General features: G+C 54.0%; 1 protein-coding gene across 1 annotated transcript in view; it reads left to right on the top strand.

The window, feature by feature from the left end:
• ZNF629 (zinc finger protein 629) overlaps window positions 1-14,560 on the top strand; it is a gene marked incomplete at both ends in the record, with an annotated part of 31,735 nt that extends 17,175 nt beyond the window's left edge. The window contains 2 exons of the mRNA XM_084250194.1: window positions 11,791-11,895; window positions 12,048-14,560. Coding sequence (XP_084106320.1) covers window positions 11,791-11,895; window positions 12,048-14,560 — 2,618 coding nt within the window. The remainder of the gene's footprint in view (window positions 1-11,790; window positions 11,896-12,047) is intronic.
• Window positions 14,561-15,139: the final 579 nt, after the last annotated feature.

The raw sequence follows: 15,139 nt of genomic DNA on the forward strand, positions 1-15,139 counted from the left end.
ACAGTGAGAAGCCATCTGCCAAGTGATAATAACCTTGCAAAACTCAACTCCTAACACCCCTCTGAGGAAAACCATGATCACTAGGAGCCCACGAAGAACTGCAGTGCCAGATCAATCTCGGGTCACTTCTACAGTGAAAACAAGAACAGGATTGACAGTGGCCTAGTGTATATTCGTGTGGGGCACCAATCTGGGGCAGTCATGCATTTATGCATTTAATCATTACTTCTACCCTATGAAGTAGAAGGTATTTTCTGTGGTTATAAGGTTTCTTGATTCAAAAACACTTTGTAGAATGGTACATGCGTTTCAGCAAGGAATGGAATGAAATCTTTCCTTATATCCTTTAGACAAGATGGACAAAGGAAAACCCAATATTCTGCATTTAGTTGCGATGAATTACAAGATTATACACCAGCAAAGCCAGAGAAATGTTCATAGATTCGACTCCATCCGGGACTGTATTTTAAGAAGATAGTCAACATTAGAAGACATATTTTCAGGAATGTTCATCAACGTTTTGTGTATAATAGCTAAAAAACGGAGGGAGCATAAACATCCAACAGGGAAATTAAGCATCCAAACACGGTAAATGTGAAGGGAGCTGTACATACAGCCTGTAAAACACCAAAAACTCATGACTATTTTTTAAACTTCGAGTAAATTACAGGAAGGAAATACAATGAAGTACAAAAAAAAAAATGGTGAACAAGAGTCATTTTTATCATATTTTCTTTAGTAGGGTTATATTATGTTTCTAGTGCCAAAAATGTATTTAAGCTAAAGACAAAAGCTAGGGTCCTCCCTGGTGGCGCAGGGGTTAAAGACACAGCGCTATCAAGCTATTGCCAGCCACTGCAGCATGAGTGCAATCCCTGGCCAGCCAGGGAGCTTCCCACACGGCACAGCCCTCCTGGCTCGCCCACTGCTCCCCTCAGCAGTGCATTTCAGTAGATCTGCCTGTTCTGCTCCCCACCCTGCCTCTGGTGAATCCTCTCACCCCCACCCATGCATCTGTGGCCTGCATTCCAGTTCTTGTATGTATAAATAAATAAATCTTTTTTAAAAAGACAATAGATAATGTTAACTAGTGACAGAAACAGGGAAAGGATGGAAGAAAACTAGTCAGTGTGTGCACACCCCTCCTTCCATCTGCTCAGAGGGGAGTAGTTGTTTTCCCCCTTGACAGATGAGGAAACGGAGACTTACGAAAGGCCCAGCTCTAGACAAGCCCTCAGAGCTGGGATGTGGTGGAAATGAAAATGAAGACAAAGTTTTATTGGCTTTTTTGGGCACACCTGCTAGTGTACACTACCAGGTTCCCCAAAATGGAGGTGAAGGTGGCCCCTGCTAGGACACTCATTTACAGAAAGGGTCTCCTCAGGCAGAGAAATACAGAAAGACCCGCCTCTGGGCAGAAGCAGACCCTGCACCACAGCCTTTGGCATTTGGAGTAAGCTGGGTTGAAATGCAACGGAATCTGTCACCTTTGTGCGGGGACCAGCCAGGCCAGGTGACCTGGTCCAGAGCCCTGGGAGAATTCCAGGCTGGAGGCAGCCCTCCTCCTCCTCCCTCAGGCTATTTGACTAGGCCCTGGAGCAAGCCTGACAGGTGCTAGGTCCTTCTCACCTCTCCACTCTCTATGTCTCTGTCACTCCTCATTCTCACACATACACACAAACCAGCGCCTTAGACCCAGGACCTTAACCTTAATTAGCCAACAACATGCAGGTGGTGTTTATCAACATAATTAAATATGACTGCTTTTTTTTAATGGAGATGAAATGTACATAACATTCAAAATCTCAACAAAAAGTACACACTTCAGGGCATCTAGTATGATTATAGTGTCGCACAGCTATCACTCCTGAAGAGCTCCACAACATTTTCATCACCCCAAAGGAAAGGTACCTCTTAGTCATTCCCAGGCCTCCCCTCCAGCTTGCTGTCTCCACCACTCACCCATTCTGGACACTTCATCTAAATGGGATCATAAAATGTGGGCTTTGTGTCTGGCTTCTTCCACTTAGCATCATGTTGGCAAGCTTCACCCATGGGCATGAGTCAATACATCATTACTTTTTATAGCTCACTTATATCCCATTGTATCGATAGCCCACCTTTTGTGTATCCACTCATTAGCTGATGGACATTCTGGTTGTTTCCACCTTGGAATACCATGAACAGAACTGCTATGAGCATTTGTGCACAAGTGTTTGGGTGAATGGATGTTTCCATTTCTCTTCACCACGTATCTGGAATTGCTGTGTTGTGTGGTAATTCTATGTTTAATTCTTTAAGATTTTTAAAAAATTTATTTATTTATGCATACAAGAACTGGGGTAGAGGCCAGAGGTGTGTGGGGGGTGGTGAGAGGATTCACCAGAGACAGAATAGGGAGCAGAACAGGCAGATTGACTGAGATACACTGCTGAGGGGAGCAGGTGAGACAGGAGAGATCTGCTGCGCCATGTAGTTCAACTCCCTGGCCAGGGATCAAACTCATGCTGCAGGTGCTGTGGATAGCTTCATAGTGCTGAGATTTAACTCTTATGCCACCAGGGAGGCCCAAGTTTACTCTCCTTTTCTATGAGTTTCTTAGTTTTGACTTTTTTTTTTTCAGATTCCATGATAAGCGAGATCATACAAAATTTGTCTTTTCCACATTTCACTTAGCATAATGCCTTCCAGGTCCACATATGTTACGGCAAGTGGTAGGATTTCCTCATTTTTGTGGACAAATCATGTTCCATCATATGATTGGAATATAATGGAATTCCATTATATTCCACAATCTTTCCATTCATACACCAGTGGGCACTTAGATTGTTTCCACATCTTAGCTATTGTCATTAACACCACCATGCACATGGGGGTGCAGATATCTTTTGGAATTAGTGCTTTCGTTTCCTTTGGATAGGGTCCCAGAAGTGGCATTGCTATGGTAGTTCTATTTTTATTTTTTTGAGGAAGCTCCATACTGTTTCTTCGGTGGCTGTACCAAGTTACGATGCCCAAATCCTCTACAGTGTGCAAGGATCGCATTTTCTCCAGGGTTCTCTCTGGAGTTAGCTCTGGTTTCTAGAGTTATGTGTTATGTCTGGTCTTTCCTATGATGACCATAACATCATGGAGACAGGCAAGACTGGCCCTAAGTGGAGAGGGGGCCTTTGAGAGGAGGTGGCAGGAGGCACAGTTCAGTGAAAGGCCCAGAAGTAAGACACACCCTACTTCGTGTGGGGGGAGGGGAATGGAGGGAGAGAGGAAGGGGTGTGAGGCTGTAAGCCTGGGGCTCACCCAGGACAGCACTATGCAGGGAGGCCAGGTGGCTGGTTTCAGATGGGCCAGGCCCTCTGGGAATCAGATTTCACCGTCCTGTCCCTGGGGTGCCAGTGGGGGAATCAGGCTTCAGGGTTTTGAGAGTTTACTGATTTTTAAAGCATTTTAGTGCATGTGACAGTATAATCCTCTCCTCCATTCAGCCTCCCTTCCAGTCCTTACATTGCAGCAGAGCATCAGTTCCCAGGGGCTTTGGGGATGGCTCCAGGAGTGTTCCATATGGGTAGGAAATCAGTTGAATTTGACTTAATGGGATTTGGACTAGTACGCACCTAAAAAGGAAATGAATGTGTTGTTTTAATCCCACAACCTCCATTCCCAGCCTTATGCTGTCAATATTTACCATCTAAAAAGTGTTTTTTTTTAAATTGGAAATCATCAAGTGGAAGGTTAATGAAATTAAGTCTTTCGGGCCTCCCCGGTGGCGCAGCGGTTGAGCGCTGGGTTGCGAAGCTGCCCGCGGCCTCTGCGGCGCCGGTTCGATCCCCGGCTGCTCCCCGGCCACGGGAGGAGGGTCCCACATGGCGTGCAGACCTCTCCTGCCGCCCGCTGCTCCCCTCAGCAGTGTACTTCGGTCCTTCTGCCTGCTCTGCTCCCCGCTCTGGCTCTGGTGAATTCTCTCACCCTCCCGCACTTCTGACTGTACCCAGTGCTTGTATAAACAAAACAAACAAACCAGCAAACAAATAAATAAAGCATGCCTCTATAAAAAAAAAAAAGAAATTAAGTCTTTCATTTATCCCAGACCCTCAGCCCTCCCCAGAGGCAATTATTGTTTCCAGGCACTGAAGCAGCCTCCCCAAGATAGTGAAGACATCTGCAACAGTCAGACCCTGACAGGGGAGAGCATCCCATAGCTCTCATTTTGCAGATAAGGAAATTGAGGCCTAGAAAGGTTAGTGACTGGGGTTATCTCAGATCATACCTTGATGCAAATATACATTACCAACAATATACACATACTTTGTTTCTATTCATTTTAACATATATACATTTATACATTTACATAATATAAACATTTGTTTTACTTATCCCAGCTTATGTAATTTTCTACAGTTAGAGCAAAGTTATTTTTACTTTTTGAAATTTTTTTTATGCATACAAGAGCTGGGGTGTAGGCCAGAGGTGTGTGTGTGAGGGGGTGGGGTGGGGTGAGAGGATTCACCAGAGACAGAGTGGGGAACAGAACAGGCGGATTGACTGAAACACACTGCTGAGGGGAGCAGTGGGTGAGACAGGAGAGATCTGCTGCACCACGTGGTTCACCTACCTGGCTGGGGATTGAACTCATGCTGCAGTGGCTGCCGATAGCTTCATGGAGCTGAGACTTAACCCCTGTGCCACCAGGGAGGCCGTTATTTTGACTTTTTAAAAGTAAAAGTTCTATATTTCCACCACCCCCCAATATTATTAAAAAAAAACAAAACAAAACAAAAAAAACCTCTATGTTGGTAATGAGGGCCCTGGAGGCAATTCAGCAATGAAAATCAGAGAGGTGGGCAGGCTCAGCTGGGGTGCCATAGACTTAAGGACCTACTGGCTAAGGGGGAGCACAGAAGGGCAACCTAGCCTTGAGGAGCAGGATGACTAGGTATCCCTTAGGCAAGTGGAGCCTGTGAACTCAATGACTATGAGTGAAAAGCCTGTTAGGCAAATGAGGAGAAAGAACAAGGGCTCAGGTGAGGGGCAAGGCTGGGCACAGAGGATTTTGGAATTGACCACATGGAGCTGGAGGTTTTGAGGGAGAAAGCAAAGGTAGGACTTGGTTCTGACTTTAGGGAAGGTGGCAGTTAGAAGGCAGCAGGAGAGTTGAACTTGACCGGGCCTCTGGAAGCTCCTGTGAGCAAAGCAGTGCCTGGTCCTGGGACCCAGGTGCTCTGAGGCAGAAGAGACCTAACAGGTCCTCAGATTGATCAGTAGCTCTTGTCTCACATTTGAGGACCCAATTCCCAAGAAGCAGCCCCCAGACACACTGTGGTGGTGCACCGCTCCAGGAAAGCAGGCCCATCCTTTTCTGGCAACCTCCCTGCCTGTGATTAGTCGGCTGTGCTGACAGGAAAGTGCCTCCGGTGGTGAGGCGTGCAGACTTCCTTGGCTTCACCTTCCTGGCCTTTGCAGAGAACTGGAGTGTGGCCACAGGAAGCCCTCCCGAATGTCACACTCCCTGGGTCTCGGGTCTCCTCACTTCTGACACCAGGCTGAGGGTTGTGTGCCCTCAGCTCCAAACATTTCCCCCCAAAGTTCTTGAATTATCTCACTTAATCCTCCGGGGCCTCCCTGGTGGCGCAGGCAGTTGAGTGCAGCACTGTGAAGCTGTCTGCAGCCTCTGCAGAGTGGGTTTGACCCCAGCCGGCCAGCGAGAATCCCACATGGCAAAGCAGACCTCTCCTGCCTTGCCTGCTGCTCTCTTTAGCAGTGTATTTCCGTCAGTCTGCCTGTTCTGTTCCCCACTCTGTCTCTGGGGAATCCTCTCACCCTCCCGCACCTCAGGCCTGTACCCCAGTTCTTGTATAAATAAATAAATCTTAAAAACAAAAAACAAAAACAAAAACCCTCTTCTCCCTTGAGATCCAAGGCTCATTCCCTTTTCAAAGAAGAGGAAGCCGAATAATCTTCAAGAGATGGAGTGAGTTGCCCAAGATCACTCTGGCGATGAGGATGAAGCTGGATTTGGACCAGCGTCCACCTCCGGGACCTCACTTTTCTCTCAGCAACCTGAGCCTCGGGGCACAAGGGCCTTATCACAGGGCCACTTGGGGCCTGGAAGAGCATGGCGGTGGGTTGTACCATGAAAGGCATGGGGTAGTCATCCTCATCCTCCCAGGAATTCCCCTGCCAAGAGGGTTTCCTTCAGACCCCTGTGCCAGTTGACTGCAGGCAACAGGACCACACCCTCTGCCTCCCTAACAGCCGGATATGCAAACTGGTCCTGCTGAGGCCTGAGAGGCCGACTTACCCTTGGAACCAGAAACGCTTGAGTCAGGCCTAGTGTCATGGCCATCGTGGCTCCCAAGTCAGCCTGCCTGGGTTTGAACCCAGCGTCACTCCTAAGCTGTGTCTGAGTGACTTTCTCTGTCCTGCCGATAATGCTAATACCGATGGCATGTGCCGTGGGGTCACGTAGTTGCTATGTGCAGACCTCTGGAGCCTGCACATGGAGAATAGAAAAGGTAACGGTCGGGGTCTTCCTGTTGATACAAGGGGTTAAGATGCAACTTATGAAGCTATCTGCAGCCACAGCAGCATGAGTTCGAGCCCCGGCCAGGGAAATACCCACATGGCGCAGCAGACCTCTCCTGACTCGTCCACTACTCCTCTCAGCAGTGTATTTCAGTCAATCAGCCTGTTCTGTTCCCCACTCTGTCTCTGGTGAATCCTCTCACCCTCCACACCTCTGGCTTGTACCCCAGTTCTTGCATGCATAAATAAATCTTTTTTTTAAATGGAATTTAGTCTTTTTATTTTTTTTTTAAGATTTATTCATTTATTTATACAAGCACTGGGTACAGTCAGAAGCGCGGGAGGTTGAGAGAATTCACCAGAGCCAGAGTGGGGAGCAGAGCAGGCAGAAGACCAAAGTACACTGCTGAGGGGAGTAGCGGGCGGCAGGAGAGGTCTGTGCGCCATGTGGGACCCTCCTCCGGTGGCCGGGGAGCAGCCGGGGATCGAACAGGCGCTACAGAAACTGCGGGCAGCTTTGCAACCCAGTGCTCAACCGCTGTGCCTCCAGGGAGGCTCTGCATAAATAAATCTTAAAAAAAAAAAAAAGAAAGGAAAATGTAACTGTCTGAAGATGCCATCCTTGTATTTACTGTCTGAACCTGGGGAACATGGACTAACGGGCGTAGCTTCAGTACTTGCAGTTCAATGTTGACAGTGAGGGATCACTGATATCCCGAGACTACCTCCCAGCCTCATGGCTGGGCACGAGGAGTGCCAGGGCCTGCTGACAAACTGCAAAGTCTGTGCTCCTCAAGAAGGAGGGTACTGCCCCGCCAGTTGTTGGCACGTGAAAACTTGGGTCATGTTGCCACATCTTTGGATTTTCTAAAGAAGCAGGAAATTTGGATTTTTGTGTGAAACATACTGATTTTTTAATGTGTTAACTGATTCATCTAAAAAAAAAATCAAGCTTGTGTGCTGAGCCTCAAGGGTGCAGCTTTGCTGGAGACTCCTGGCCCTGGGTCTGGGCAGACTTTTGCAGCCCCAGGAGGAGAGGATAGCAAGGGTTGGTTCTGGCCCCCAAGCCTCTCCAATCCCTCTTCTACAATTTTCTCCTTCCATTAGGGTTGGGAGAGTAGAGGTATCTGAACACGTGACCGTGCAGCCCAGCAGTGGAAGCGCTACCTAACTGGGCCCCATCTGTCCAGTCTGGGAATTGTTCCAGAAAGAGATGGATGAGGCAGGATCAGGCCTACATCCATGCACTGTGCAAATTGAGCACCTACTATGTGCCTGTTATTGTTCTAGACACTGGGGAAACAGCAGTGAGAACAAGAGACCAAGCCCCTCCCTGGTGGAGTTGATGGAACGTGTGTGCACTGGAGAGCTGGGCAGGGATAAGTGTGATCAGGAAGATATTCCCTCAGGATGGTTAGAGTTGGGGCAAAAGGTTAGAGTTGGGGTAAGAGTGAGGGGTCAAAGGTGAGAGAGAGGGGAATCAGGGGTAAGATGGAGATGTGCCGAAATAGGAAGGCAGTAAAAGGGGACAGTGCTGAGAAGTGAGCAGGTCCAGGGGCTTTCTTTCTCTGGGGCCCACACTGAACCTCGATGTGGACCCAGGGAACTGCATCTTCTTTAGCAATTTCTGATGTGTGATTTGTTCCTCCCCACACTCCCTCACATTTCTGGACAGCCCTTTCACGTTGTCCTGTAATTTGTGTCTGTCACCCCCACACCAAACTTCTTGAGAGCAAAAAGTCCAATTGAATGCTGAGTGTCCCCACACGCCCAGGAACCACAACTTCACTATATAAAAGTGTTCAATTGAAATAACGATGTGGCCTTAAGCACGTAACCTCATTTCTCACAACTTGGTTTCTTCTCCTGGAAGATGGGCCTAATATACAGGTCCCGCCTTAGGAGACTGTGGTAAGGAGGAAATGAGATAAAGGCTGTGAGAACTGGGTAGATCCTGCCCTAAGAGTGCCCTCCTGTGTCTATGCAGGCCTCTCTTTTTCCTAATAAACCTGCCCTTTACAAACAAAGTAAAGGGCGGCGAGAACTGGAGGCCCAGATAAGTTGGGCTGCAGGAGGCCACTCACGTCTCTGGGTTTTTAAAGTTTTCTCCTGCTCGGAGCCGGGTGTCCCGTGAGCTACTGGGAGAGGCTCTTGCCCTTCTCTGTCAGGGAGCCCCACTGACTTCTCTCCTGGGCCTCAGTTTCCTTTTTTCTGAGGGGAGTTATCAGGGAAAGAGGGGCCAGCACACACAGCCCCGGGGAAGTCGGGGCCCAGAACATAGGATCCCACAAATCCTGCTCAGCTGGGTTTTTCCCTCAGTCCAAACTCCCCTTGCCACAATTTATTATTTCGTTAAAGCCGTCTGTCTACCTGCCCTGCCAGCCCCTTCTCCGCCCCACAACCCAGTCAGAGCCCCAACAAAGGCAGGCCGCGGGGGACCAGCAGCCACCAAACCGGAGACAGGGCATTCCTGGAGCTGCTGCGGGCGACCGGGTGAGGTGGAGAGTAGCCAGAAATCCGGAGACCCTCGCTGGCATCTGGGCTCCCCTAAGAACCGGCTCCCGCCGGAGACAGGCCGAGGGGTGTCGTCTCTGCCACCTCCCTGCTCCCCCGCCCTCTTTTTTTCCCAGGCTGTGGGAGGCAAAGGGTTAAATCCCATAGAGCTGATGCTCTGACTCCAGGCTAGAGGGGCCCGGGAAGCTGGGGTCACTTCCTGCTCCGTCCCAGTCACCCTGAACTGGTCCCCGGGTCCTCAGCCTGGGATCACCCCTGGAGAAGGACCCCGGAGTCCTCGGCCTCCAGCCCGCCCCCCGAGGCAGGGCGTTGAAGGGGTTAAGTCCCCTGGGGCTGGATTCTGCCTTCCGGCTTTTCCCAGACCCCAGAGCCGTGAGTTGGGGACGCCTGGGTTCCAGGGGGGTGGCCTGGAGGGCCCGGGACGGCCGCGGGGGAACAATGGGGCGCAGGCGGCGGGGGCCGGGCCCGGGCCTGCGCCCCCTCCCCGCGGGCCGGCCGGGCCGGGTGGGGGCCGGGCCGGGGCCGCGGGGGCCGAGGATTCTGGGAAGCGCGCGAGGGTCTGGCTGTGGGGGAGGGGCGGCGTGGGCATTCTGGGAAGAGGGAATTCGGCCCGGCGGGCCGGGGGGCCCGGGGGGCCGCGGGAGGGCCGGGAATCCGGGGTGCCCCGGGGGCGGATGAGGGCGAGGATGCCGGGGTCTGCGGGGGGAGCCGAGGAGAGGGTCGCGGGGAGCGGCTGCAGCTCTCGCCCGGGGTCTCGGCCGGCGCGGCGTGGGGGGGCCGGGGCGGGTGGCCGCCCGCCCGCGCCGCCGCCGCGTCAGGGTCACCCTGGGCGCGCTCGCACCTCGCCTCTCCCCGCCCTCCCTCCGCGGGGGGCTGGCGCGAGGGCCGAGGCCGCGGTTCAGGGGCTTGGGCCGGGGTCAGCTCCAAACACTTCTTGCCTCGCTGGTCTCCCCACTTTCATACCCCATGTCGGCCTCTCATTAACCCCTTCCCTTCTCTGGGCCGCTGGGCGTGACTTTCTCCAGACAACCAAGGTGCTTGAGCGCGTACCTGTCCTCAGCAGCCAGCCAGGCGCCCTCCCAGGCCCGCGGGGAGCAGTCAAGCCCACCCCAGCTTAGGGGAGGCCCCTGCTTCCACCGTCCCCTGGACAGAGGTGGGGGAGGGGGGTTCTCAAGTCAGAGGAGCCGCAGAGATGAAATTAATCTACTTCCTAAAAGCTAACTCCCCTCTCCTGCTGTTCGGCAGGTTCAGCTAGCGCCTGCTCCAGCGGCCTCACCTCTGCTGCCTCCGCACAGCGCTTGGCATGTCTCCTTGCACCAGTGTCCCCATACACACAGTGCCCGTCCCACCCAAGCCCAGGGCCCCTCGGGCTTCCAACCACTGTGGGAAGTTCCCCTCCTAGCCCTGAGCTCTGTGGCCCTATTGCCTCATTCTGGAATCAGACCAGGGAGTGACCGCTGGCCGGGTTTGACCAGGAGGCTGCTCTAGCGCCTGTTTCTTTGCTGCCACCCCCTTGCAACCAGACCTTTAAAGGCACTGGATCAGAGCGGTCTTCCAGGAGCAGGGAGCATCTCATGCCTTCATCTTTTGATCACTCAGCAAAATTTATTGAGCACCTGGCATGTGTGAGGCTCTGTCCTCAGCACGGGATACAGCAGCAACGAAACAACAAATGGAGTAGAAGAAAGGGCCAGGATGGGCCGGTGGTGGAAGGCGCTCGTGGGTTCCCGGACACAGATTGCCGGGCCGAGTCACTGGGTCCCACCCCTCCTTTTACAGCTCAGGAGACCTCTCGCTCCCAGGAATTTCCCCATCCCTTCCTCGTGACCACCGGCCGCTTGAGCTTTCCTCCTCACCTGTCAGTTGCCAGCAGCCTGCATTTACGAGCTTCATGCAAGTCCCAAGGTCATCGCCCTCTCTGAGAGGCAGGGGCCAGCCAGACACAGAGCTTGGCATTTCTGGGCTTTGCTCTACCACTTCCCAGATCATGACCTTGGAGAAATCTCCCTGGGCACTGACTTCCTGATCTGTAAAACGGACAACATGATTTCTGGGTCTGCTCCCCAGACTGTGGGCAGGACTGGGTGAGCTCATGATGACATCACAGCAGGCCCTGTATCCCTTCTCTCTGTTCCTTTCCAGTTACCTCTCCAGGGAACTTCTGCAGAAACCCCTGTTAGCTTTAAACCACCCCTCCCCCCTCCCGCCTGAACTTTCTGTGCTTGGATAACGGAGAGGGCCCCTGTCCCCTCAGGGAAATTGGGGTGGTTGTTTTCCCATTTTTTTTTTTTTAACTCTTTAAGTGTACCAGGCAGTCTCAGTTCTCTGTGGGGCTCATAAGGAAAGTTTATTGGTCCCAATTAGCAGCCCCATTAAGGAGGAAAATTAGAGTCTTAATGAGCTTCCTCTGATTAGGAAAATAACAGGTTTCCCAGCCTCTGGGCATCAGAGGTGTGGGGTGAGAGCTCCTTCCCCTGTGGGTGTCAGGTACCTCTCCAGCCCCCAGTCTGGGTTCAAAGGGTTATGACTGACGAGCTTTTAATTACATTCTTAAATTCACCTACTTGCTTCCTTGTGATCTTAAGATCTGGAGCAGGAATCAGGCCTGCAGGGGGGCGATGGTGAGAACCCAAGCCTAAAACAGGGAACCGGAGGCTCACAGGAGTGGGGACTGGGAGTGGCCACGCGGGAGGGGTCTCCCCGGAGCCCAGGCTGGTGGGAGAGGGGCTCCCATTGTGTGCTCATCTCTCTTCTCAGGGTCCCTGGAACTGACAGTCCTGAGCTCTGGGATGGAGCCCGAGACCGCCCTGTGGGGCCCAGATCTGCAGGGTCCTGAAGAGAGCCCAAATGCTGCTCACACAGGTGAGGGGCACAAGAAGGGCCTGCGGGCCTGACAAGACAGTGGCCACAGTTCAGGGAGGGGCCCAGACTCTGGGGGAAACCCATGGGAGGGAAGAGACCCGACCCCATATTCTAAAGGCGATGGGGGCTGGAGACTCCCTTTCTCTCTGTAGGTGCCGAGAGTGGGAACGAAGAGGAGAGCCCTCAGCAGGAAAGTTCAGGGGAGGAGGTCATCTTGGGAGATCCAGCTCAGAGTCCAGAATTCAAGGACACACCAGAGATGCCCCTGGAGAGACCCTCCCAGGATCCCTCCGTCTCCCAGGACGCTCCAGCCCCAGTGGGTCACCCCAGTGACTCCTTGGAACCCCCAAACCCGGAGGCAGTCCCTACCCCATCTGACTGGACCAAGGCCTGTGCGGCCAACTGGCAGTGGGGGACCCTGACCACGTGGAACAGCCCCGCTGTGGTCCCCGCCAGCGAGCCCAGCCTGCGCGAGCTGGTGCAAGGTCGCCCTTCGGGGGCGGAGAAGCCCTACATCTGCAACGAGTGCGGGAAGAGCTTCAGCCAGTGGTCCAAGCTGCTGCGGCACCAGCGCATCCACACGGGCGAGCGGCCCAACACCTGCTCCGAGTGCGGCAAGAGCTTCACGCAGAGTTCGCACCTGGTGCAGCACCAGCGCACGCACACCGGCGAGAAGCCCTACAAGTGCCCCGACTGCGGCAAGTGCTTCAGCTGGAGCTCCAACCTGGTGCAGCACCAGCGCACGCACACGGGCGAGAAGCCCTACAAGTGCACCGAGTGCGAGAAGGCCTTCACCCAGAGCACCAACCTCATCAAGCACCAGCGCTCGCACACCGGCGAGAAGCCCTACAAGTGCGGCGAGTGCCGGCGGGCCTTCTACCGCAGCTCCGACCTCATCCAGCACCAGGCCACGCACACGGGCGAGAAGCCCTACAAGTGCCCCGAGTGCGGCAAGCGCTTCGGCCAGAACCACAACCTTCTCAAGCACCAGAAGATCCACGCGGGCGAGAAGCCCTACCGCTGCACCGAGTGCGGCAAGAGTTTCATCCAGAGCTCGGAGCTGACCCAGCACCAGCGCACGCACACGGGCGAGAAGCCCTACGAGTGCCTGGAGTGCGGCAAGAGCTTCGGCCACAGCTCCACCCTCATCAAGCACCAGCGGACTCACTTGCGCGAGGACCCCTTCAAGTGCCCGGTGTGCGGCAAGACCTTCACGCTGAGCGCCACGCTGCTGCGGCACCAGCGCACACACACGGGCGAGCGGCCCTACAAGTGCCCCGAGTGCGGCAAGAGCTTCAGCGTCAGCTCCAACCTCATCAACCACCAGCGCATCCACCGCGGGGAGCGGCCGTACATCTGCGCCGACTGCGGCAAGAGCTTCATCATGAGCTCCACCCTCATCCGCCACCAGCGCATCCACACGGGCGAGAAGCCCTACAAGTGCTCGGACTGCGGCAAGAGCTTCATCCGCAGCTCGCACCTCATCCAGCACCGGCGCACGCACACGGGCGAGAAGCCGTACAAGTGCCCCGAGTGCGGCAAGAGCTTCAGCCAGAGCTCCAACCTCATCACCCACGTGCGCACCCACATGGACGAGAACCTCTTCGTGTGCTCCGACTGCGGGAAGGCCTTCCTGGAGGCCCACGAGCTGGAGCAGCATAGGGTGATCCATGAACGGGGGAAGACCCCCGCCCGAAGGGCTCAGGGTGACACCCTGCTGGGGCTCGGGGACCCCGCCCTGATGACCCCGCCCCCCGGAGCCAAACCACACAAGTGTCTGGTCTGCGGAAAGGGGTTCAACGATGAGGGCATCTTCATGCAGCACCAGAGGATCCACATCGGAGAAAACCCTTACAAAAACGCAGATGGCCTCATTGCACACCCGGCCCCCAAACCACCTCAGTTCCGCTCCCCCAGGCTCCCTTTTGGAGGGAATTCCCATCCAGGTGCTTCAGAGGGCAAAGCTGACCCCCCAGGGCAGCCCTTAAAAATGCCCGATGGGCAGGAGAGCTTCAGCCAGAGGCTGGGGCTGCTCTCTTCCAAGTCCTACATTTGTTCGCACTGTGGAGAAAGCTTCCAGGATCGCGCTGTGCTCCTCCAACATCAGCTCACCCACGGCAGCGAGAAGCCCTTTCTCTTCCCTGACCACAGGACTGGGGAAGGGGCCGGGCCCAGTCCCTTCCTAAGTGGAAAGCCCTTTAAATGCCCTGAATGCAAAAAGAGCTTTGGCCTCAGCTCGGAGCTGCTGCTGCACCAGAAAGTCCATGCAGGCGGGAAAGGCCAGAAGGGCGCGGAGCTGGGGAAGAGCTCTTCTGTCCTCCTGGAGCACCTCAGGAGCCCGCTGGGGGCCCGACCCTACAGCTGCTCAGATTGTGGGGCCTCCTTCCCCGATCGCGTGGCCCTCCTCCGGCATCAGGAGACCCACGCGCAAGAAAAGTCCCCCAGACCCGAGGACCCCCCTCCAGAGCCAGCCACCCAGTCCACAAGCCAGGAAGAAGAGGGAGAAGCCCCCACCTCCACAGGGAGCAGCAGCCAGGGGGAAGGGGAACCCCCCAAAACCCTGTTGGAAGAAAAGCCCTATTTGTGCCCTGAGTGTGGCGATGGCTTCGCAGAGGTCGCGGCCCTTCTCCTCCACAGGAGCTGCCACCCCGGGGTCTCCCTGTGAAACGGGTCTGCAGAGCAGGGGCCTCTCTCTCCTGAGAGGAACACTGGATCACCCCAGAAGTTACGTGGGGAAAGGAGAAAAACCCTATGAGATTGTAGAGAAGTGGAGGATAAAAACCCTGGGGTAAAACATAGTGCTTTTACATCCGTGATGAAAAATCCTATAAAATTGTTGGTGGGAACCACTTGCAAGGCAGTAGAGAAAAACTGTTGGGTTAGAAACCCTATAAATATGTAGGAAAAAAAGTCCTTTAAGTCTGTAGCCGAAAAACCCTATAAACCATAGTGGATAAAAGCCCTATTAATTGTAGGAAGAGGTCCCAATATGTCTCTAGACAGCCCTCTAAAACCCTCTCAGAGTCCTTGTGAAGCAGTCGAGTCAGGGAGTGCGGGGCGTACGGCGATGGCGTTGACCTGGGAGGGGCAGCCCTCAGAAGGGGGAGCAGACCGCTCGTGAACTGGTTCCACGGTGTCCTCTCCTGCTGGAGTTGGGGGGGGGCATGTCTCTCCTGGAAACCTTGGACAATTACGCTGAGGAAAAGGCTCAGCTAGGGGGTAGGGTGGTTGCTGGTTGGACTGG

The sequence above is a fragment of the Talpa europaea genome (genome assembly GCF_964194135.1).
Source record: "Talpa europaea genome assembly, chromosome: 12".
Taxonomy (NCBI): Eukaryota; Metazoa; Chordata; class Mammalia; order Eulipotyphla; family Talpidae; genus Talpa; species Talpa europaea.